General features: G+C 35.6%; 2 protein-coding genes across 7 annotated transcripts in view; both read right to left on the bottom strand.

Moving 5' to 3' along the window:
• The window catches only part of LOC129774661 (furin-like protease 2), a 698,121-nt gene that overhangs the window by 316,065 nt on the left and 356,863 nt on the right, over positions 1-25,193 (bottom strand). The window lies entirely within an intron of this gene.
• Positions 2,782-3,928, bottom strand: LOC129774666 (probable protein disulfide-isomerase A4). The gene has a single exon (XM_055778495.1). The coding sequence runs from the start codon at positions 3,910-3,912 to the stop codon at positions 2,971-2,973; it is 942 nt and encodes a 313-aa protein (XP_055634470.1). The 5' UTR covers positions 3,913-3,928; the 3' UTR covers positions 2,782-2,970.

Genomic DNA, 25,193 nt, shown 5'->3' with positions numbered 1-25,193 from the left:
CGAAGCTTATATTGCAATATCTCCTCTTTTCACATTGGCATTGGCATTGGAATGGTGTACCACGGATTTATAAGTACAGGTCGGATTCGATTATATATAATCGCAATTTCACTTAAATTTTCGAATCCAATACAATCGAATCACAAAAAAAACTATTTTCCTATTAATGTTTGACATTCATACATTAATGAAAAAAATGTTTTCTTGAGGTTCGATTATGTATAGGATTTCAAAATAGTTGTTGGAAAAAAACTATATGAAAACTATCGAGTCCGACCTGTAGAACCATATTGACAACACGGGTAGCACATAAATAGTTAGAACAAATGTATGGGAAAATGAGAATGAAAACAATTTTCGTTAATTTAAACCATTTCAGGATCAGCGGATCATAATGTCTAGTATACTAAACAAATTTTAGAGGAATTCCGATTTTATTGGTGTGTAAATCATAAAAATTCAAAAAAAAAATAGAAAGTTGTAACTAACGTTATCATTATTTCACGTAGAATTTACCCGTTCATAAATATTCAAATTTCTCCCGTGTATCATCAATTCTCATCATCGTTAACAGTTTACTGTGATTGCTTGGTAAGTGTTTCGCAGTTGACTATAAAATATAATCAAGTGTAATGTAATTTTCGTCCAAAAAATTACAAAATAAAGTGTCCGAAATTTGAATTCAATCTGTCCGAAATATGATTTAGTGTCCGAAGTTTGATTCTTATTCGCTTCATTTGAAAAGCATTTTATTCGATGATTTTCTTATGTTTTCAATCAAATAGGTACCAGAGTAGAAAGCTTAAAAGCATATTGAACTTATTCATTAAAAATATCTACTGAATAATACCTGTGCATGAAGTTTAGATCTGTTTCCTGCATTATATGCCTTAAGCGTCCGAAATATGATTCGGAACGGTAGTTTTGTTCCGCAAAATATTGGACTCGTATTTTATTTATTTTTTCATTAGGCCGTTTATTTCTATCGTAGAGTAGTCCGAAAAATCAACTTTTTTAAAAAAATTATTTTTTTCAAAAATTCATTACTTTTGAACAACTGAACCTATTCAAATCAGATTGAATACAATGCTAATGTTTTTTGAAAATATATTGCATTTGTGAAAACATTGAATTTTGTTTCCGTAGTTATCGATTGTATTTATTTTTTATAGTTTACTCGGTTAAAGATAGAGGGCTATAGTTTTTTATGTTTTTTTTCTTCTTGAAAGCTGAGTTTTTTTTACATAACATATCCAAAAATCAAAGAGGCTTTTTTTAGTTTTCAGTTATGATTTTTAAATTTAAAAAAAAACTCTTTGATTTTTGTATAAGTAATGTAAAAAGCCTAAGCTTCCAAGAAAAAAATAGAAGAAAACTATAACGTCCTTGGTCCCGAGACCATGTAGACTATAAAAAAAACAAATACAATCAATCAGAGATCGAAATACTCGCCGATTTGAGAGAAAAAACATTCGTTTTCATCCACAGGGAAACATAGTTGAGAATATGAGAGACGAGAGAATATTTTCGTTCACTTTGTTTCTCGCGAGAAATGCAATGGCGATTTTTATTGTTCGTCGAGTTATAATTAGCCAACAAATTGTTTCTTTTTCAGTGATTTCTTGATACACTGTATGAAAACATTGCGGTAACGTTGGGTTTCTGTATATAATCGAGTGAAAACAATTTTTTTCGAGTAAAATTTATTATTTCTATCAATCAAATTAAAACACACAAACCGCTCTACAACACCCAGATTCCCTCATTCTTAATTTCGCTGCAATATCGTTATAAACAATTCCTGGTAACAATTCTATCAAAATCTCCAAAAATCACGAATTTCACTCCATTGTACTTATAATAGCCATGTGTAAATAATAGACAATTTCATATTAACGTTGAAATATTACATTTTTTCCTGATTAGTCATATTTGAAATATAAAGAAAATATTGTTCAATCCCCCAGCTTTCATAACCCTCTCCAATTTGGCTGAACTTTCAGCATGTTTTTTGTAAAGGACAAACATATAATTAAAAATACAATTTAATATTTTTTGAATTCAGTAAAGTACAATTTTGTTCGAAAATGCACTTTTTCCTTTTTTTTTGCATAGCATCCATCCGATCGAATCCCGTCCTGTTAAACCTAACTAATCTTGAAATTAGAATCAATTTGGCACCACGCACGCAGGTAATTAAATTATCATTGAATCATTATAATGACCAGTCATTATGCAGATTAAACGCATTGAAAACTCCGAAACAGTTATTTCCCACGACGGACACGCGGACATGGTGTATAATTTAGAAGACAATCCTTTGGCTCCCACAATTTCAATTATCGAAACTCGATAGCATCTCCCGTGCATGTTCTGATGATGTTTGCGCCGCAATATGTGCGCGCAGGCCACCCTCTGCGGAACGGAACAAATTCCCGTTGGGTTAATCCGCTGCAAGCTCTAATATCGCTGGATTTGCGATGTGCGAATCATACACGTTGGGAAAAAGATTCCCATCAAATGATAGCGTTTAAAAATGAATGTTTCGATTGCCTGCTCATCACAGTCGATTAGTGCCGCTGAATGCAAAATATTTTATCGCTCTCATAACCGTCGAAATGCGGTGGCACCGATATCGGTACATTTCCAAAGGATTCAGGAGTGGAAGAGGGGAAGACAAGCGCTGGCGGGTGGATGGAGAACCATCACATTTTTAGGAACAAACCGGAGCCGAACAACATTTTGTGTTTATTTAGGATACGTTTGCGATTGGTACGGTTAGTTTGTTTGCAAATGTTTGTGGGCTAATTTCGAACGGATGCAGCCTCGAATGTCGATCAATATTTGCGGTGTGGGTGGAAATGAGTTGGATTTCACAATTTATTTTTGCGGTTTGGTAAATCGAATACATAACTCTGGGACACAAGTGCGTAATTTAGTTTGCAGCATACGTATTAGAACAACGCTACGTTATGACCACATCAGCACGACCGCAACCATCATCATCACAAATAGATTGAGTAGCACGGGAAGGGAATTTCTAGAAGAATTCCGATCTGCTCCTTCCAATTGTTGTTCACCTGGTCGATTCATAATACGACGTCTACTGGGGGTGCTCGGAGAGGTACTGGAGTAGCTCGTCGATTTCGATGTTGTGTGAACTGAAACTGGAAGCCTAGTATTCGTCATCAGCCAGTTAATGAGTGGAGTCTGCTCTCGCTCTCCTTCGTAATCAATTGGAATATCGGAATGACGGTACAGTCGAAGCGTGGGGAACTTCTGTATGGCCTGTTGATACACTAGTTGTTTCTCCAGAGTCACATCAACCTTCGCTAATTTTATTTTGGATTTTTTCCAGAAAAGTTCTTGAGCTGCTTTCACGTATTTCGGTTCGAATGCTTGACACCGTGGACACCAGGGAGCGTAAAACTCCACCAAAATGAACGGATGCGAACTAATGGTTGAATGAAAGTTTTCCGCCGTCAATTCTTGGACATAGTCATCTTCCGAAGCATTTCTGGTTCTTCGTAAAAGCCACCGTACGATTGATGCTTGTTCATGTTGTCCGTCGTATGGGATAGCATCTCCGGAGCGGAAAAACACCAGCGTTGGGTACTGATGAATACCGCTTCGTTGAGCGAATTCTACGTATCGAAGAGCATCGAACTTGGCCAGTTTGATGTCCGATCCCATATCCTTTAATTGCTTTGCTGCGCTGCTATACTTAGGGTACAGCGCCTTGCTAAACTTGCATGTGGGGGAATAAAACATCACCATCAAATCGGAAAATTGCTTCAAGGCTGTTTCAAAATTCAATGGATCGAAAACTAGAACTCCATCCTCTGTGACGAAATCTTCCTCCTGGAGTCCCCGTCCAACAAGACAAATTACGATGATCGCCACGAGTTTCATTTTTTCTCACTGACGTTTTTCTGTCAAACCTAGCCTACTACCCTTTTTCGTACAGCTTGACCAAATGATGCTTCTTTGATGTAAATTACGTAATTTGTGGTCACCGTTCAATGCGCCCCTCCGCCATCAACAATGTTCACACGGGCTTACCCGGCTAATGCCGCTTATCAATAGTCATCTATCATCGACTAATTATCCCCTGGTTATGCAATCGAGCAGAAGACCGCGAAATGCATCACGCCATGCCATCGTTCGCCTTCTTGCACACATGATTCGTGCATCATGATAATCAGCGCACAATTCTCCCCGAGCTGATGAATCGTTTCATCGATTCCAATCAACACGAATGCAATCCGCGAACGGCATAAATTAGCTCACACATGTTGAGGGATTTATCCTTTGGCAGGGATAAATAGAAGAGAGGAATTGCTCACGTTGATTGTGTTCTCATTGCTCTTCAATAATTCGTTCAGTTTAGCATCCAGGGCTATCGAGTTTTTCTGCGCAATGACGCCAGCTATAAATTAAAAAACGCTATCGTGAATCAGACGAATTTGATTAACAGATCTATTGAGAGCTTAACAGATGCAAGTGAACAACTGCATCGTGCATCACATTTGCATGAACTCGTGAATATGAATGCGCAACAAAATTCCTCTATCTACATGTTAAATAAAAAAAAATGCAAACTGCTGGAGCCATGACCTCAATGTTAAATCGATTAGCAGAGACGAGAGCGAGAAGTTAATTAACACGCTGGAGTTATATGACGGATTTCGTGCCAACTCTGTCTATTTTTGCACTTTTTATAAACAAAAACAGCAACGGAAATGATTCCTATGTCGCTATTGGAATACTCTCAAACAAATCAATTGAGAACAAATTTTGCCAGAGATTATGTAAATATCATTAAAACTCCACGAGAGATTTGCGGCTGGGCAGCTGAACGAATAGATAAATGTATCTAAAAATAAATTCTCTCTAACGAATACTCGAAGAACTTCTTAATCGGATCAAAACAGAATCTGGAGTACGGAAATATTTTTGTGTTGTGCCTTTAGGTGACACTCAATTAACAGCTAACATATATTCTAGTTCAGAAAGTAATGCAATAATATTTACTATGTTTATTGACACTAAAAATTTAACTTATGTGACTATGTAACTCGACACATAAATGCAACGGAACAGAGTGCAACGTCGAAAATTGTAGGTGATTTTTGAAATGCTGTATTTTGTGAAAAGTCGCATACACGATTTTTGGAATATTTTACTTACATATTTTTATCCGGGTGTGTATCGAGAAGATTTAAAAAATCGAATTTTCTGTGTTTTCAGACGGCATTTTTTGTATGGAAAAAATAGGTTTACTCGTAACATTTTTCCGTGTAAATTCGCGTTTCTGACATGTTCTTGGTATGTTTCTAAATAGAAAAAAAGTTAGCAGAGCATGTAAATCGCGATAACTTATACATAAACATGTTACGAATTAAACATTCATAATAATTTTTTTGGAAAAAGCTTCAAAAGTTGTTGTTCGAAGAACTTTTTCCCTTTAAAAGTGCCTATCTTCCGATATACGGGTAACTTTTCGAAAATTAATGGGCTATTCGTATCTATTGTCTCAAATTTTTGAAGAATATGTTTTAGAATAATTTTAATTTTTAAAATATTTTTTATTTTTTAAAAATTTTTTTGATATTTTTTAATAAAAACATAAATAATTTCCTACATTTCATTGTTTGACTAAAACTTTGTAGGCCTGATAGACTTTTGGGAGAAATTTTTAGAAATATAAACTACAAAATGTTGGTTAGAGAATGAAATGTAGGAAATTAATTAGGTTTTCATTAAACAATATCAAACAAATTAAAAAAAACTTTTTATTGAAAATATAATTTTTTGAAAATTAAAATTAAAACCGGAATATATGGGGTGTAAAATGAAAACCTAAACACAGAACAGGAAAAAATTGAAGATTTGGAATGCTTATAACTCGAACGTTTCTTAATAGGTTTGAAAGATGTTTGTATCATTCAATAGGAAATATTTCTACGCATCTATTACAATTAATGAAATGTTATTTTTCCTGTGATAAATAATTGAATAACTGTAAAATGTAAAGCGCTATCTAAACGCCCCAACTGCCACGTTTTGATTGGACCGATTAACGGTTTCCCCAACACCGACTTCAAAACCAAGGTGCTTGGGGGAAATCGGTTTTGCAAATACATGCAAGTCGGCGAACTTTTGTTCTCACCAGAATGTGTTCCCTAACATAGCCATCAAAGTCAAGGTGCCTTACATTACGTTTACATTACGATCTGTTGAATTCAATTGAACTCGAAAATTGTTTCATTTAATCAATACAAACAAATGGTTACTAAGCCAACGGTAGTCCCACGTCAACCTTGCGGTTATATCATAGATATGGTCGGTGTTAAGTCAGACCGGCCCATGTGAGATTTATATGATTTCGAGAAAAACCGAACAAGAAGTTCAGTGCTCTGCAAATTACAATGCATTTAATTTTTTCGTTCAATATTGTTCTCAGAAATGTTAACTACTCTCTGGCAATATTTCGACTTATGATAATTGTAAAAAAACATCAAGTTTCATGCCAAAAAGGCAGTTCTTGGCTGCCTATTCATACATGGTCCACTCTGACTGAACCAAATGAATCTTTTTTTAAAACTTGGTTCACTATGACTGAACATTTTCGAAATATTTCTCAATCAAATAACAGTTTTGAGTCAAAGTATGCCATTTTGCTATGAAAATTAGAGCGAGAAGGGTTGTGAGTTTGAAGCTGCATAAACATTTGTTTGCATTCAGCATAATAGTCTCTGCCATCTACTGCTGGCATGAATATGATTGCTCGGCGAACATGTTAAGGGGATAATTCATTTTTACATGCTGATAAAAAAAAAATTTAGCCAAATCGATCGAGTAGATCCTAAGATATCGATACCACCAGTTGATATAACATGGTTTCGAGAAAAACTTGTTTTAAAATTCGTACAGCAATACTGTCCCCCTTGAGGTGATTTCATACTTTTGGCTGTAACTTTCCAACGAAATCAAATATCGACAAATTCTTTTAGGACAACAGCTTCCCAAAAATGCAAAACAAAATTCACTTTTTTCTATTTTCTAGACCAGAGTCCCCCCTTAAAGCATAAACTTCCCATTTTCAATCATCTCAGACAGTATTCGTCAATAGAATCATAGAATTTGAATTCTTTGTCATCGTTACAGCTTATACCGCACTCTGAAATAGTACATTTTGCGATCATACACTGAAGACCAGCATTTTTCGCTGATCTGTTCAGTCAGAGTGGACCAAGTTTATTTATTAATATACTCAGATTGTGCACATTTTACACTAACGGGTTAGCACATTTCGACAAGGTACCTATTAGCTTCAAGAAAATGTTTTGTTGGTTTGAATTCGGCGCGTGGATATTGTTTAAATTCAATATACAAATGATTGTCACAAGGTCCACTCTGTCTGCACATGATATAGAACCATTTCGCCATTGTAAATGGTACACCGCTCTGACTGCATACTATGAGGGATTTTCGTTGATCAATCATAACAATGATCCGTTATTCCTGCTGTATGCGTGATTTTCCAAATCTGATAAATGTGGTATGTAGCTTATATTATATTGAATGGCCTTAACGTTCCCCATGGATTTTTTGCCGTCTCAATGTATGCATTAACTAGCGTCATTTATTAATACTTAGTTGAGATTTCTTAAACCAAATAACACGCCTTGAATGTATTCCGATGGGCAAGCTCTAGAATACGGGTGACCACAGTGCAAGTCGAAGGAAATTTCTTTGACGAAAAATCCCCCGGCCAGAACGGGTGAATCGAACCCGAACACCCGGCATGATAATGTGAAACGCTAACCACTCGACCACGGGTCCACGGGTGGTATGTAGCTTACACAATGCTTAACCAAATGTAATCAGTAACTCAAGATTTTAAATTTTGCGACTTGGTCCCCTCTGACTTAACACCGATCATAAAACCTACCCTTTTTTCTATTTAGAAACATGTCAGGAACATGTTATATACACACCAAAAAATTACGAGTGAAACCTTATATTCCAGAAGAAAGTTGACGTCTTCGACAGAAGTTAGTATTTTAATAAGAACAAAACAATTGTTGAATACACTATATCGCTATCTTGACTTTTAACAAAGTTAGGATTAGTAGCTGGTTAAGTGGTTCTGTAGTTATGAAACGTAGTGTATATTTAATGCGCTTAGCTTCCATAGATCAGTTGCGTTTGGTTAGCTCATAGAAGTAATTTTGGGTTCTGTGAATCTGATATCTTTACACTCATTTTTTAGACATTTTATTTTATAAAATTTGATATTTTAATAGATTGGATGGGGTTATTGTTGTTTGTTCACCCGGAGTATATATAAGCGAAAAACATTCATTCGAAATTCGAATCCCATCCACATATTGCTTCCCTTTAATGCCCAGATAAATATACAGTGAGATGAACTTAACAGAACGAAAAACTTAAATGATAAAAATTGAAAATCCTGATATGAAAGTTTATTCGTATATATAAAGCAATTCCACGCCAAATCAGCTGGAAAACATAAGACTTTGACGCGATTCTCCACTATTTTTTTGAAACTTGGTAGTCATGGATGAACCTTGGATAAGTCATAAACACCTTTTTTGACAAAATGGCGGCCGTTTGCAAAACAAAATGCGGTTTAAAACATTTTTTCTTACGTTTCCCGTTTTTTTAAAAATAGTAAAATTTAAAATATATCATTTTTCTCAGAGGTTCATGGGATAGAGATGTCTGCAGTTTGTATCCATATAAACTCGACATGAATCGGTTCAGTAGAACTTGAGATGTCGTGTACGCCAGTTTGAAAAAAACTAGTTTCGAGAAAAACGCGTTTGAAGTTCATTGTACCGTACAAGGTTAGATGCCGCATCACTAAAATAGCTCTAACTCAATAAATAATAATATTATCGAAATGTCCTTTCTAGGGTATATTCTTGATTGCCTAAAATACAGAAATATGAAGGAAATAAAATATGTTTTTTTCAAATTTCTAGACTAGAATACTGTCTTAATTCTTTTTGTAAGTTACGGTTTCAACATGTTTGTTTATTATTTGAATTTATGGAACATTGTTCGTGATGAGAAGTAAATGTGATATGAAAATTACCTGATGAGATTTGAACCAGAATACTCCGCAACTTCTGTTTTTTGTTGTGACTTTCCTATCCAGACATTGTTATTCAGCTAAATTAATTGAAAATAGTTGCTTAAGCTGACTATCGTGAAATATATCAGAATTTTGATTGCTAATATGAACATTGTTCACATATTTATATACCCAAGTAATCATAAGCAATAACTTATAGTCCTATTAAATGAGCATATACAGGGTGGGCCATTTAAAGTGGAAGGATTTGTTTTTGCAATAGCAAAGTAAAGAAGTGGAATTTAAATTTTTTTTTTGAAATTCATTTATTTTGGTCCAAGGAGATTTCATCTAACTACTTTTTGATTATGATATCTCGTAAATGACCGCCTCTGGCCTTGACCGCAAAATGTGCCCTTTTTTCGGCATTTTCCATCACTTTGCCCAATGTTTCGGCCGATATGGCAGCAATTTCATGTCGGATATTGTCTTTCAACGCAGCCAGGGTCCTTGGTTTACCAGTGTATACCTTGGATTTTAAATATCCCCATAAAAAAAGTCAGGAGGCGTCAAATCAGGTGATCTCGGTGGCCAGTCATAATCGCCGTTTTTCGATATTAATCTTCCGGGGAACATTTCGCGCAATAATTTGGTCGTGGCAGCCGCTGTATGGCATGTAGCGCCGTCCTGTTGGAACCAGTAAATGTCCAATTCATTTTCACGAACAAATGGCGTCGGAGAGTGGTTCGAGCGATGCCTAACTCTTGCGAACGATGGCGACACGATGTCGATGGAGTCTCTGCAACATTGGCTCGAACGGCATCAATATTCTCGTCGAAACGTCTTGGTCGTTGTCTGGACAGATGACTGGCATTACCAACACTACCAGACGATATAAATTTGGCATATAATCGACGTATAGTGTTGTCTCCAGGCGATGTTTTTACTTTATTTTTATTTTTCCACGCACGTTTAGTTAACACAATTGAGAAGTTATTTTGAATGTACAGCTGAACAATTTCAGCGCGTTGTTTAGGTGTGTATTGTTCCATGGTTAAAATTGTACTGAAATGACGCTTCCAACGCGGTATGACATTTGTTAATCTGACATCTCTGTCAAAAGTTATGGGGTTGCCAGATGCTTCCACTTTAAATGGCCCACCCTGTATGAAAATAATATAAATAGCAGTATATCAGAATTTTGGTTGCTAATATACATGAACAATGATGATATTTATAAAATTTATATACATAAATAATGTTGATATTAGCAATCAAAATTCTGATATGCTGCAATTTATATTATTTTTATATATGCTGATTTAGTGCCATGATAGGAATATGAGTAATTACTTTTGATTACTCGGGTATCGCTGGAATAAACAACTACCCGCCCCCTCCGCAAACATTCTCCTTAATACTAATATTATAATATTATGTTTCAGAAGAATACAAAAGATCGTTTCATATAGTCAAACGTTTTCGGTATTGGAACGAAACGTTGAAAAATAAAGTTAGGTTATGTATTTTTTTACGAAGCCAGATATCTATCATACAGTTTTTCATTTTCCGTATGCTCTTGATATGGATTCGATACCAATGGTATGTACTCATATTTGTAAAATCGTAAATCGTTGTTGTAATCAGTGACGATGTTTACAAGTAGAGTGATGGTTTGAGTGGGTAGCACAAATTGAATTCTTCTAAGAAAACACCATGCCAGCAGTTATCTTGCGCATCATTGAACTCTACATCTTCAGTTCTGCCGCTATGAAGTGGATTGACTTTCTCGGATATTAAATTCCCCAGGCACTTGCGTTTTATCAAATATATTTTATACTTGAATTATTCTTCGATCTAGCGTAGAAACAGTCAATGTGAACACGATGGATAGACGAGGGCGGTCGACTGGATGACTGATAGAGTGTTGAACAAAAATTTCACAGAAAAAATAAATCAATTTGACTTTGCTAGGCACCACAATAAGATTAGGTTTGTGATTAAGCTCGTTCTCATTTACTACATAAATTAACACGATTGAACCTATCATAACGAACCAAAATCTGCCAGAGGGAAGATTCTCATTCTGACGCTATCGATTACACAAGCCGATTAAAAAGCCTTCCATCGCACAATGAATTGTCGTTCAAAGAGATAAATTTTCACCATAATCCGCGATCGTTAGTGCATTCAACAATTGAAAATATTGAAGGAATCAATTTGTAAGAGCGATGAATATTCCCCGGAGGGAAAAACGGATGTTTCACGCCTACGAATATTCCCCGGGCGCCAGTTGAAAGAACGAAAAGGATGGAAAAAAAACGTTCCAACATGCTTGATTGAGCTATCTCCCTTTTTTCGCGCCATTGATCATGAATTCATCCAATTTCGTTCTGCCTTGTTCTCGTACATTGCGCCGCACATATGTACCTCGAGAGTTCAGGGTTCGCTCCATGGGGCTCCATGAAAAAGAGCAGAAAAATGAAATGGAAAACATTCGGCTGATTCTGGAGGGTAAGGGTGGCGAGGTAAGTCTTCTTGCTTAGAGTCGTAAATTGCTCGCTGTAAATAAGGATGAGTTCTCATGACATCGGGTGTGCCCTCGTTTTGGAGGCAGCCTGTTTCACTTCCTTCTCCACCACATGAGGATTTACAGCCCAATCAGTTATGAATTCGATGTCGGTGTCATCGCTCATATTTCCCACGGGCCGAATACGAGCCAGTCGAATGAAAAGTTTGCTTTATTTGTTTGGCCCATGACGCAGTTTGTGGTGGTGCGAAGTGACAGAAAGTTTTATTGCCGTTCCGTATTTCGTGCTGGAACTTTTCGGATTATCTAAATCCAATCAAAATGGTAAACAAACAATAATGTTTATGAACCAAATGCTTTTCATCTCATTCTGCACTCAAAAGATTACACTGTTTGTAGGAATTTGATGAACGAACGCAGTTTCTGCTTCTTTGAATAATTCATACTGCCTTCATTTGATATCTGCATTGAATCTCTCGCATATTGTAATATGTGTATTCGACAATCAGCAATTATTTATATTAATTTGACTGTCAAATATAAGGCGATCGGAACATGCGAGAAATTTGAAACATGATGATTTACATTTTTTACTTCACGATCAAATTTGGGTGTAGGAAGCATCGACACATTTAGTAATCTAAACGAGAAAAAAGATTGTTCACGAGAAAAATCAGAGAATTGAGAAACGAACCTGGACTTTTAATACTATCAACTTGAGATGTAGATGAAGATTGAACTGATAGACATTTTGTCTCGTCTTCGTTTTTTATACAAAGACATGCCAATGGATGAGTAGGAACTCTACAAATATCCTTTATTCCCAAACTATTCATAAACCTATATGATATCAACTATAGGTTTATGTAGATTAACATAACTATATTTCCAGCGTAGTTCACATCATACAGGGTCTCTCAGATTAAACGCTCACGCAAAAAAATAGAATGGCTGCCTATAAAAAAAAAATTTCGCTCCGTCAATGGTAACACTGCATTCCCCACTTCGGTACGAAAATATTCGGCTACTCGTTCATTCTGATCAGATGGTTTTTAGTGTCAAGATGTACAATTTACAAGAACGTGTATTTTTAGTGAAATCGTTTTACTCGAGCAACCGAAGCCCTAATGAAACTTTGTTATCTTATGGTAAGAATTTCAACATTTCTCGTCGTCGATTACTTCCTCTGGGGGTTCGTGAAGGACCGTTGCTATGTTGATAAGCCACAAAATTTGGAGGAACTTAAAAAAGAAATAACTCGGATTTTCAATAGCATCGAAATCGTAATGTTAGAATTGTGCATGAAGAATTTTGTTCACCGTTTAAAACGCGTTATCGAAAAAAGGGGTGGTCACATCGAAAATGTCCTAAATGAGCTTTATTTTCGGTTTTTTTAAATATAAATCGAATCATTTTTGTAGAAGTTATTAAAATTTGTTGCGTGAGTGTTTAATCTGAAAGACCCTGTACATCCGCTTCTGTCACTCAGCACTAGTGGTTTCCAATCAGCAGCATCATCATTTTTTCCGACAGTTTGTTCTGCGGCTTTGGATAAAATATTCGGATCCAGCGAAAAGCTCAAAGCACATTGCACATACCGGAAAAACTATATCATCGATATTTCATTATCGGAGGGAAGTGTATGCCAAAGTGGGCCACATACTCGTGAGGCAATCATCACAAAACAGCACAACATCGACAGCGGTACTGTTTTTTTTTGTTTTTTCTCCATCACATTTAGTATCAAAAACCGTCAGCAAAAATGGGTATAGTGAATTCTCAGGCGGTGGAAAATATACTTCTGCTGGATACTTGCACCGTCATCAACACCTCTTCACGTATAGCTCCGTTTTCAATACTTTCGGGACGATATGAAAGCAGTGGGGTGAGGAGACCACAATTTTCAATATTTTTCAATAACAATAACGTCAAATTTTCGGGATCAATAATAGTCTGCACTATCCGATGTGTGGTTTGTTGATTAAAGTGAAATGGGGCTTTCTAAAGAATGGGATGCAAATATTTGATCCATTGGGCGAATGCAAGGTGTGGAAAAGGAACATAAGTGTTATTCTGCAAAGTAAAAGCAAAATGGACGAAGTGTGCGATGAGTTTTTCGAACTGAAACAAATCCGCACAATGACGTTTTCGTGTGTCAGTCTATTCAAGATTAAACCAGAGAAGAGAAGTGGAACATGAGAGAAAAAAGTGCGATTTGTGGCAAGAAAATGTAAAAAATTGACAGATGGTTTACGCTCTAAAAATTGAACATAATGTTAAGATGTTTCTAAAACGGTGGGAGACGTCATATATAAGGTAGGAAGTTAGTATATAATGTTATTAATGTTAGCATCATCATGATAAACATGGCGAATGGGATAGAAATTACGAACTGAAAATTGAATAAAACATATATATATATATATATATATATATATATATATATATATATATATATATATATATATATATATATATATATATATATATATATATATATATATATAGACGCTGAGAGTTCTGAGGACAAATATTATAATGCATTTTTATCGGTTTATGTATAATGTCGTTAATATTTGCATTATCAAAATAAACCCATATGTATTGTAATCATAACTTGCTGTACTATTCATAACAACCTTTATGGTCGTATTCCACCAATCATGACAAATATAACAATATATATATATATATATATATATATATATATATATATATATATATATATATATATATATATATATATATATATATATAAGTTACCGTCAATTCCAAACGGCAACACCAGCCATGCACCAGCTCGAACAACCTAAACAGCGGCATCATCACTTTTGGCCAAACGTCCCATCTTCACTGAAATAACATATTCAACGTAGACACCACAACACGAATCAGCATAACAGGCAACGGTACGCAACTCGAGAATGTAGGTATCAAATTCCCTTCGGCTCATTGAGTAGGCATAAATCATAAGTCATGTAAACTGGAAGCGATAATAAAGTTAGTCTTAATCTTACAGTGAACAAGTGTAGTTCTTTTTTAAAAACGCTCTCCTTTAATTTAAAAACGTAAGTGGCGCAGTCGTGCGGATTGCGGTTTTAGTTAGAAGTTCGCGTGTGTGACCGAATCGACGGCTTATCGATTGTAGTGGCACCCCAAGGACAACTAACAAAACCAAGCGATCAGAACCAGCGAAGGAATATCGCAAAAATTAAGGTAAGCAAAAAGAGACTAGGTATAGTGATTTAATATTTAGTGATTTAATAACGAATAAAAAGGTGATTTTTTTTATAACCGGTACCAAGTGAAAAACTTTATAAAAAGATATTTTAATTTCCTAGAGACTAGGTGTAGTGATTTAATATTTAGTGATTTAATAACGAATAAAAAGGTGAATTTTTATAACCGGTACCAAGTAAAATACTTTTTTAAACAAGGAAATTTTAATTTCCAAAATTAAGCGATTTAGGAATTTCAATCGAGGCCGAGACATGGCAGAGAACCAGCTCGAACTTCTCCAAGCGAGTTTGGAACAACTGGCCAGCCGTCTGGCCGAGAAGGATGAGCAGATCGCTCAATTACAAATCCAAGCAGCGCAAGGTGAGCGAAATGCTCAATCACTTGCCGCCCAACTGGCTGCCAACAGGCAAGCGAACCCCGTGCAGGTGATTCAAGTGCCGGAGCAAAGAACGGAATCGATACTAAAATCGTTACAGACGCCCCAAATTATTCGGGATCTTCCGTGTTTCGACGGAAACCCGTTAAAATTAAACTCATTTTTAAAGGGGATTGATAATATAATCCCTCTGCTGAATGAGGCACAGAATACTAACGTCTATAGAGTGTGGATTCAAGCGATCCGCACAAAAGTAATTGGGGACGCTGACAACGTACTCGAACTATACGGCACCAACCTAACGTGGGCCGAGATAAAACAAACCCTAATCACACATTACAGCGACAGGCGTGACGAGGTCTCCCTCACCAGAGACCTCTTCAAATTGAACCAAATCGGAAACGTGGAAGAATTTTACTCCAAGGTATCGCACATCGTTTCACTGCTCACAAATAATCTGAGCATAACAGAACAAAATGCAGCCGTGAAACAAGCAAAGAAAGAATTTTTCCAGGACATAGGGCTAAAAGTTTTCCTCGCTGGCTTAAGAGAGCCGCTAGGACCAATCATTAGAGCCCAATGCCCCACTACAATGAAAGACGCTCTCCGACTTTGTATGGAGGAGCAAAACTATAATTATGTAAAATCATATAAACCAATGCTACCACCGAAACCATTTAATCATCCAAGAGCTCCTATTCCTCCAAACATACCTACCCGGCCAGTGAATCCTTTTAAATTTTCAGCACCATACAATGGTCCTGTGAACGTACCCCGTTTTCCACCGAACCCCAAACCAATCAATTGGCAACCTAATTTCTCTCCAAACCCAATTCAGAGACCCCCAATTTTCAGAAATAATTTCACCCAGCAACCAAATCCTAATTTTCCCCGCAATCAGTTTGGACAAAACCATCAAAATAATTTTCCCAAACCAGTCCCTATGGAGGTGGATCACTCGATCCGAAGTAGGAACGTAAATTACATGAATAGAAACAATAATAACCATTTTAAACCACGCCAGAATTTAAATCCTTTTCACCCAAGTCCCAACTATCATTTCGAACATTGTGAAGAAACATATTTGCCCGATTATGGACATGCTGAAAATGACAATTATGCCTTAGCGAAGGTTGAGGGAAATTACCCAGACTATGACCCCCATAACAACATCTATTCAGAAAATGATCCAAACATTTTCGGAGGAAACATCGAAACCAATGAGACATCTGAGAACACAGAAGGAAATGTAGATGATTTAAATTTTCAACCGGATTCAGACAGTTCAAACGGGAGATAACAAATTTTATCCCATATGTAAAATTAAACACGAAAATAGGAGAGATGAAATTTTTGATAGACAGTGGCGCTAACAAAAATTACATCAATCCTGCGAAAATTGCAAATCTAAAAATTTCCAAACTAAATCATTCTTTCGTCAGAAATATCAACGGCACCCATTCCATTAGCGAATCCGTTGAATTTTCTCCCTTCGATGGAAAACCTCCCATCACATTCTTTTTGTTCAAATTTCATCCCTACTTTGACGGACTTATTGGCTATCAAACATTGACTGAACTTGAAGCCGACATAATCACTTCTTCTAACACACTTAAATTTCCAGACTATACCATCCAGATGAGTAGGAAATATCCTAATTCCTACGACATCAACTTGAATGCAAATGAAGAGGTTCCTATAAAACTTCCAATAGACATACAGAACGGTGACTTCTATATTCCAGAACTTTACTCCTTAACAAACGACGTGAATATCCTTCCAGGACTCTATCGATCAACCGATAATAAAGCTACTGTCATGATTAGAAATACTAGCCATTGTCCGGTGAAAGTTAATTCAAACAGACCTATTTTTTCCGAATTAAACAATTTTGACGAAGTCTCACCTCCTGATTCAATGAATAATAACCCTCAAGAACTGCTGAAACAAATCCGCTCAGACCACCTAAACTCAGAAGAACGCCAAAATCTGTTCAAAATAATAAAGAAATACAGCGATATATTTCATCAAGAAGGACTAAACTTGACCTTCACAAGTGCTATTAAACACGAAATTAACACCAAAGATGAAATACCGGTACACTCGAAATCCTATAGATACCCTTATTGCCATAAAGCTGAAGTGCAACAGCAAATAAGCAAAATGCTCGATCAGGGTATTATTCGTCACTCGAGCAGCCCTTGGTCTTCCCCGGTGTGGATTGTCCCCAAGAAAGAGGACGCATCAGGGAAGCGAAAATGGCGTCTAGTGATAGACTATAGAAAATTGAACCAAAAGACTATCGAAGACAAGTACCCTATACCCAATATAAATGAAATATTGGACAAACTGGGACGTTGTCACTATTTCTCTACATTGGACTTAGCTAGTGGGTTTCACCAAATTGAAATTCAAGATCGGGACATACCAAAAACCGCCTTCAGCGTGGAGCATGGGCACTATGAATTCCTTAGGATGCCATTTGGTCTTCGGAATGCTCCATCCACGTTTCAACGCGTGATGGATAATGTCCTTAGAGATTATATTGGCACCATATGCCTTGTGTATATGGATGACATTATAATTTTCTCCACCAGTCTTCAAGAACACATTGAAAGCCTTTGTAAAATTTTCGATAGACTTAAAAGATTTAACATGAAACTTCAGTTGGACAAAAGCGAATTCTTGAAAAAAGAAGTTGCTTTCCTGGGTCATATTGTGACTCCAGAGGGCGTTAAGCCTAATCCCAATAAAATACAAACAATAAAAGAGTGGCCTTTACCTAAGAATGAGAAACAACTCCGTGGGTTCCTCGGCGTGTTAGGATATTATAGGAAGTTCATTAGAGACTTTGCGAAAATCGCAAAGCCCCTAACAAACTGTTTGAGGAAAGGTGAGGAAGTCCATCATTCAGAGGAATTTATTGAAGCTTTTCACAAATGTAAAAATATATTAACAAGTAGCGACATACTGCAATACCCCGACTTTACACGAGACTTCATCTTAACCACAGACGCCTCTAACCACGCGATTGGAGCCGTATTATCCCAAGGCATAATAGGTCGAGACAAACCAGTAGCGTTCGCCTCGAGAACTCTAACCAAATCCGAAGAAAATCTCTCAACGATCGAAAAGGAATTACTAGCCATTTGGTGGGGCTGTAAATACTTTCGACCATATTTATTTGGCCGCAAATTCACACTATACACTGACCACCAGCCCTTGACTTACGGTTTAAATTTGAAAACCCCCAACAGTAAATTGATCCGCTGGAGATTAGATCTTGAAGAATACGACTATGACATTAAATACCGACCAGGCAAACAAAACACTGTTGCCGACTCCCTATCTCGGATTCCCCTAGAGATCAATCTCAACGAAGACACAGATAATAACGAAGACGAAAACGATACCGACGACGCAACCGTTCATTCGGCAGACACGGATGACTCGGAATTCATACCTATGACACTAAAACCACTGAATGCATTTTCAAATCAAATAGTTTTAAAAATTGGACAGACAGACAGTGAAGAAGTCGAAGAGATTTTTCCACGCGTGTTCAGAAAAACGATAACAAAATTACATTTCGGAGTTCCGACCCTTCTAAGAATACTACGTGATTACACAAATCCAAAAAAATTAAATTGCATCAATTGTCCAGAGACCGTCCTACCTTCTCTTCAAATAGTCTACAAAAACTATTTTAGCCGAAATAAAACTTTTAGAATGAGAATATCCCAAATCACCTTAGAAGACGTCACTACCGAAGAACGCCAGAACGAAATCATACGAGGACAACACGATTTCGCCCACAGAGGTATTCAGGAAAATCTTCAGCAAATCTCTCGAACATACTATTTCCCTAGCATGAAAAGAAAAATCAGAACGTACATAAGATTATGCGATCAATGCAATAAAGCCAAATATGATAGAGCACCTTACAAAATCAAACTAGGACAGACCCCCATCCCAAAACGGCCACTAGAGATTATCCATGTGGACATATTCATATCTCAACCGGATATGTTCTTATCCATTGTAGATAAATTCTCTAGGTTCGGAGTTTTAGTAAGTATCAAGTCCAGAACAATACAAGATATAAGAAGAGCCCTTCTGAAGTTCTTTAGCACTCATGGGAAACCTCAACTTATTGTATGCGATAACGAGCCATCCATGAGATCTATTGAGGTTCGAGGACTCCTCGATGACCTAGGCATACAAATATATTTTACACCGACAAATCATAGCGAGACCAACGGAATAGTGGAAAGATTCCACAGTACACTCGCCGAGATTTATCGTTGTAATAGGCATAAGTATGAATCACTATCCAACAAAGAATTATACAGAATTTCTTGCACTTTATATAATGAAACCATACATTCTGCAACTAACATGAAACCCCGAGAAATCTTTTTAGGTATCAAGGACCAAGATGAAAGACCTCTGGACGCCGAAGAAATATTGGCAAAAAGAGATAAATTATATGACGAAGTCGTATTAACACTGACCAAAACACAAAGGAACACACATAAACAACACAACCGGCATCTGGAAGACGAACCAAAATTGGTCCCAGATCAGCAAGTGTTACATAAAGTGCAGGGAATTCGGAATAAAACGAGAAAACGATATTCAACGGTTCAAGTTGTCGAAGACAGATTGAAAAGCTTTATTGACGACTCGAATCGTAGATTACACAAAAATAATATAAAAAGAATAAATAATAACTAATAATATCTTTTCTTTCAGATGGCACTTTGTCTGTTGATCCTTCTTGTTCTGCAAATGCAACTTTATTTTGGACAAATCATTCAAATTCAAGACATTTCAACAAACCCCGGACTATTGACCATACGAATGGAATCAACATTCATCAAAAACGGACATATTCACGTTTATCACGAAGTAGACCTCGACCTATACCAACCTATACTTAACCAACTCAACACCATAATCACCGGATTAGAAACCTTTCCTAACATCAGAGAAATCACAAGAATGTTGCGTAGTAAAATGCATGAAATTACAAACTTATACAGAATCCTTTCCCCTAAGGAGAGACACAGAAGAGGAGCCTTCAATTTTTTAGGGTCTACAATAAAATTAATTACAGGAAACCTAGACCAAGAAGATTTAGACAGAATTAACACGGAGATTGAACATCTCAAGGCAGGAAATCGACAGTTAATTAATGAAAACAATTTACAAGCAACAATCAATGAAAAACTACAAAATAGAATAAATAAAATAATCCAATCCATTAATGACCAACAAAGTAAGTTGGTAAAACAAATTATTTCAAATAGACAAGCTATATTAGATCCCAACAATGTAAACCAAAATTTCACGGCCCTCAGCAAAGTAATCAGAGTTTCATTTCACCTAGACCAAATACGAAACCACCTAGACACCGTATTCGAAACCATTCAATTAGCTCGCGTAAATGTGATTTCGAGGAACTTCCTAGAACCGGAGGAATTAAAAGTCATAGTGCATCAGTTAGAAAAACAGAACATTACATTGCTTAATTCAGAACAGGCTTATGAATTTATAAGTATAAAAATAGTCTTTAAGAACAGCAAATTATATTTTGTTATCTCAGTGCCATTTGTTAAAACGGAAATATTTAACGAGTTGCTGCTGGAACCATTACCAATCAACGGAACATCTCTAAAACTACCATCAAGGACAGCAATAGTAGGAAGCCAATCAACTTATCTTCTCAACGGGCGATGCCAACCTGTGGGACAAAATACCATGTGCGATAGACGTTTCCAACGACGCATGTTATTCCAAAATCCTACGAGGATTTTCCGGAAAGTGCAGCTTCGTGGATCACGATGCCAATTCAGGCGTCAAGCGGCTAACTGATTTCCATATCGTGCTGAAGGACGTTCAAAAAGTATTCATACAAACGGATTGCAAACTGACAAACAGAACACTATCAGGTAGTTTTCTAATATACTTCTCAAACTGTGCAGTAATCATCAATGGCACAAAGTTTGACAATCGAGAAAGACACAACAAACAAACACCACTGGCAATATCGCTAGATGGTCTACAAATAGAAAAAGGCGCTCTCGAGGAGAATATAACTATAGAAAAACTACAAGAATTAAACATCCGCAACCGTGAACGAATGGATTCAATAGAAGAATCATTTGCAATCCATATCTCAACAAATATCGGAATATTTTCGATAATTATAATTTCTGGAATAGTAATAGCCATAACGAAAATCAACAAACGCACTAGTAACGTATTTAAAATTGGCCAGCATCCATTCCCAGAACCCCGCAGAACATTACCAGAGAAGAAGGAAAATTCAGAGAAACCAACATCCGCTAAAATCGAACCGGGACGGTTCGAACTTCATGAGGGAGCAGTTACCGTCAATTCCAAACGGCAACACCAGCCATGCACCAGCTCGAACAACCTAAACAGCGGCATCATCACTTTTGGCCAAACGTCCCATCTTCACTGAAATAACATATTCAACGTAGACACCACAACACGAATCAGCATAACAGGCAACGGTACGCAACTCGAGAATGTAGGTATCAAATTCCCTTCGGCTCATTGAGTAGGCATAAATCATAAGTCATGTAAACTGGAAGCGATAATAAAGTTAGTCTTAATCTTACAGTGAACAAGTGTAGTTCTTTTTTAAAAACGCTCTCCTTTAATTTAAAAACGTAAGTTATATATATATATATATATATATATATATATATATATATATATATTCCATTCTCAGAATTTCGTGTAAATTAGTAGTTTTGTTCCTTTTGTTCCAAAAACTCATATCTTTTGAACTACTAAACCGATTTAGATGATCGACATATCAAATTGGCCAGTTAGCTAGTCTTTTAAAAAAAAATACTATACTTGCAAGAAAAATAATTTTGTTTCCTTAATTATTGGTCGTATTTGTTTTTTATAGTTTTCATTGTCCAAGGGCGCAATATTTTTTTATATTTTTTCTCAAAAGCTGAGGATTTTTTATATAACATCCAAAATGTGTTCTTCTTCGTTTTTAAATTATGATTTTTCAAATTTAACCGAAATAAATCATTTTTCTCCTTTTTTCCAAAAATTACGTTTTTCAAAAATTCATGACTTCTGATCTACTGAAACGAATCAGATAATCGACATAGTTAAATGAAGTCAATAATTTCACACTTGCAAAAAGGGGATTTCTATACGCATATAAATAGTCTTATCGCATAGGATGATCGAACGAAGCTTAAAAACATGTTAACTTTGAAAAATCATAACTCAAAAACGAAAAAGAACACACCTCTGATTTTTTACTGTGTTAAGTGAAGGTTTCACTAAAAAAATATAAAAAATATAGCGCCCTTGGTCCCGAAACCATGTAAACTATAAAAAAACAGATACAATTATTGATCACGAAAACTAAATTATTTTTTTTCGCAAGTGCATTATTTTTCCTAAAAATTCTAGCTCATTGGCTTTGATTTCATAAATCGATCATCTCGGTTAAAATTATAATGCAAAAAAGAAAAAAAGAACACATCTGATTCTGAGTAAAAAATGTAAATGTATAAAAAATCCTCATTTTTCAAAAAAAAATAATATATATATAGAAAATTATAGCGCTGTTGGTGCCGAAACCATGTGAACTATAAAAAATGGATACAATTAATAATTACGAAAACAAAATTCAAATTTCTTGCAAGTTTGATAAAAGACTAGCTAATTAACTTCAATTTGATGTGTCGATCATCTGAATCGGCTTAGTGATTCGAAAGTTATGACTTTTTGATAAAAAATGACTGGGAAAAGTGAAAAAAATCGAATCACCCAAAAAAAAAATACAGGTTCAATGTTTTACCATAACGAAAACAAGCTACCAATTTTCACGAAAATACCATCAGTATCATCAACTTTCTTGAATAGTGGATGTGATATAATTCACTTTATATTTGTATATATATTTCTATATATTTTTAAACTAAAATAAAATTTGGTTAAATAATAAATAATTTTAATAACCATCTCAGAAAATATTGAAAAAAACATTCCTTTTTTAATTTCTCTATCAAATTTCGATAAAATTGCACTGAATAATTAAAAAAGGGCAATATTAATATTTGAATAAACTTATTTAATTATAAACATGTTTATATCAACCTTCCCATCTTTCCATTCTTTATTAAAGACCTTGCGTTAAGACAGCTAGAAATCCATACACACTCAAATCAAGTGTGCCTGAAAAAATTATATTCTTCACGTAAACAAGCGATGAAAATGTGGACACTTTTTAGTTAGTGAATTGTATGGAGTTCCACTGCTGTGATTAAACGGTAAAACGAAATAAAGGAGAAAACAAATAATGCTGTAAAAATGGTGTAAATATTTTTAAAATTCCAACTGATGATTTTATATCTATTTGGAAATACCCGTTATTAATTATTTGGCTCAAATTATTAATTGGAAATAGATTGGAATGCCAAGATGCGAATGGGACTTTCATTGAACAACACATTCTGGAGGGCACCAAGTGCCTGCCCGAGTTGAAAAGCCTTCTTATTGCTTCTTTTTGAGTATTTCATAAAATGATTTGAGAAGTTCATTCCAATTCTCTGACAAGAAAAAGGTAATGAAACGAATTCGTGTGATGATTTTGTGCGATTTTCACCACATAGTATCTCAACGGACGATCTTGACATGTCGTGATATTGAGGCATTCATGTTCATAGATTTCACTTCAATACATTCAATATTGTATGAACATTGGACTGTCGAACAAAAACTGTTTGTGTCGCACAAATTGACATTTTTGACTGAGATGTTTAAATCGCTGAAACACAAACACAAATATCTTGAACCTCAAACCGTTCTAAGCAACCATATCATTAAACACGTCAAACTATCCAACAATGATGTTAGAATTTACGTATGATGATAGACGTGAGGATACTAGTAGATGTGTCAAGTATATCGTAGCTTATCGGGCAATACTCGAACATGTGATGTGTTTGTTTAGTGGATGACACTTTGTGTTTTATTTGCAATACCTTTATGGAATAACTCCTCTGAAGATGTTTTGCAACACATAATACGAATACATTATTCCATTGACGGAAGTTGCATTACCTGTAAAAAAAAGAAAAAGAAAATCCGGCATTAGTGTGAATTAAAATCCACTTTAATTAAATAAAAACTAATATTTCTTTGGATTGGATTTTTTGGTCTACACTGCTTATGTAGGAAATTTAATTGATTAGCTTTTTTCAAATTTAACGGACATTCGAAGTGATTTCATACTTTGGTCGAATAAAATTATTCCTCTCGCGAGCTATAAACTTATACGTGTCGTATAATACAAACCTGTCCGTTTCACACTCACTGTATGACTGTTCTACTCACAACATAAAAAATGTTCTTCATTTCAGTCTGTTTTAATTCAAGTAAAACAAATTAAATAATTATTTTGTCTGATCAAATAACCGACCTATACGGAAAATAGTACATTGAGCGGGAAGAAAATGCATTTGAGTTTTGGGAAACATGAATTTTCAAAGATGCAATCAAAGTTCTTCTCAACATGTCCGTATTCCACCCGCTTCCCCTATACAGTGTCCCAATTTCGTTGAATGAAATTAAATAAGTATCCGTTTAAAACAAATTTCAACTGTAGACATAGAAACAAAATTTATATCAATTTATATCAAGAGAAGTTATCACCCTAAGATATATCTTGTTTACTGTGATGAAATTAATATTATGAATACTTATAACTCGGAAAATTCTTAAATCTCTTACGATAATTTACTTGGAAATAATTTTTGAAAGAATGTAATCCCAAAACATTGCACCCTCGACTTATATTACTTGATATATATGAAACGGAATACGTGGCGCGTAAAAAAACACATATAGGAAACCGCGTTAATTCCAAAATTTGC

The sequence above is a fragment of the Toxorhynchites rutilus genome, chromosome 3 (genome assembly GCF_029784135.1).
Source record: "Toxorhynchites rutilus septentrionalis strain SRP chromosome 3, ASM2978413v1, whole genome shotgun sequence".
NCBI classification, from domain to species: Eukaryota; Metazoa; Arthropoda; class Insecta; order Diptera; family Culicidae; genus Toxorhynchites; species Toxorhynchites rutilus.
Note: the sequence above shows the minus strand (reverse complement) of the source record. Positions and strands in the feature narration are given on the sequence as shown.

Coding starts and splice junctions, on each gene's coding strand:
- LOC129774666 (XM_055778495.1), bottom strand. CDS start 3,912: ATGAAACTCGTGGCGATCATCGTAATTTGTCTTGTTGGACGGGGACTC.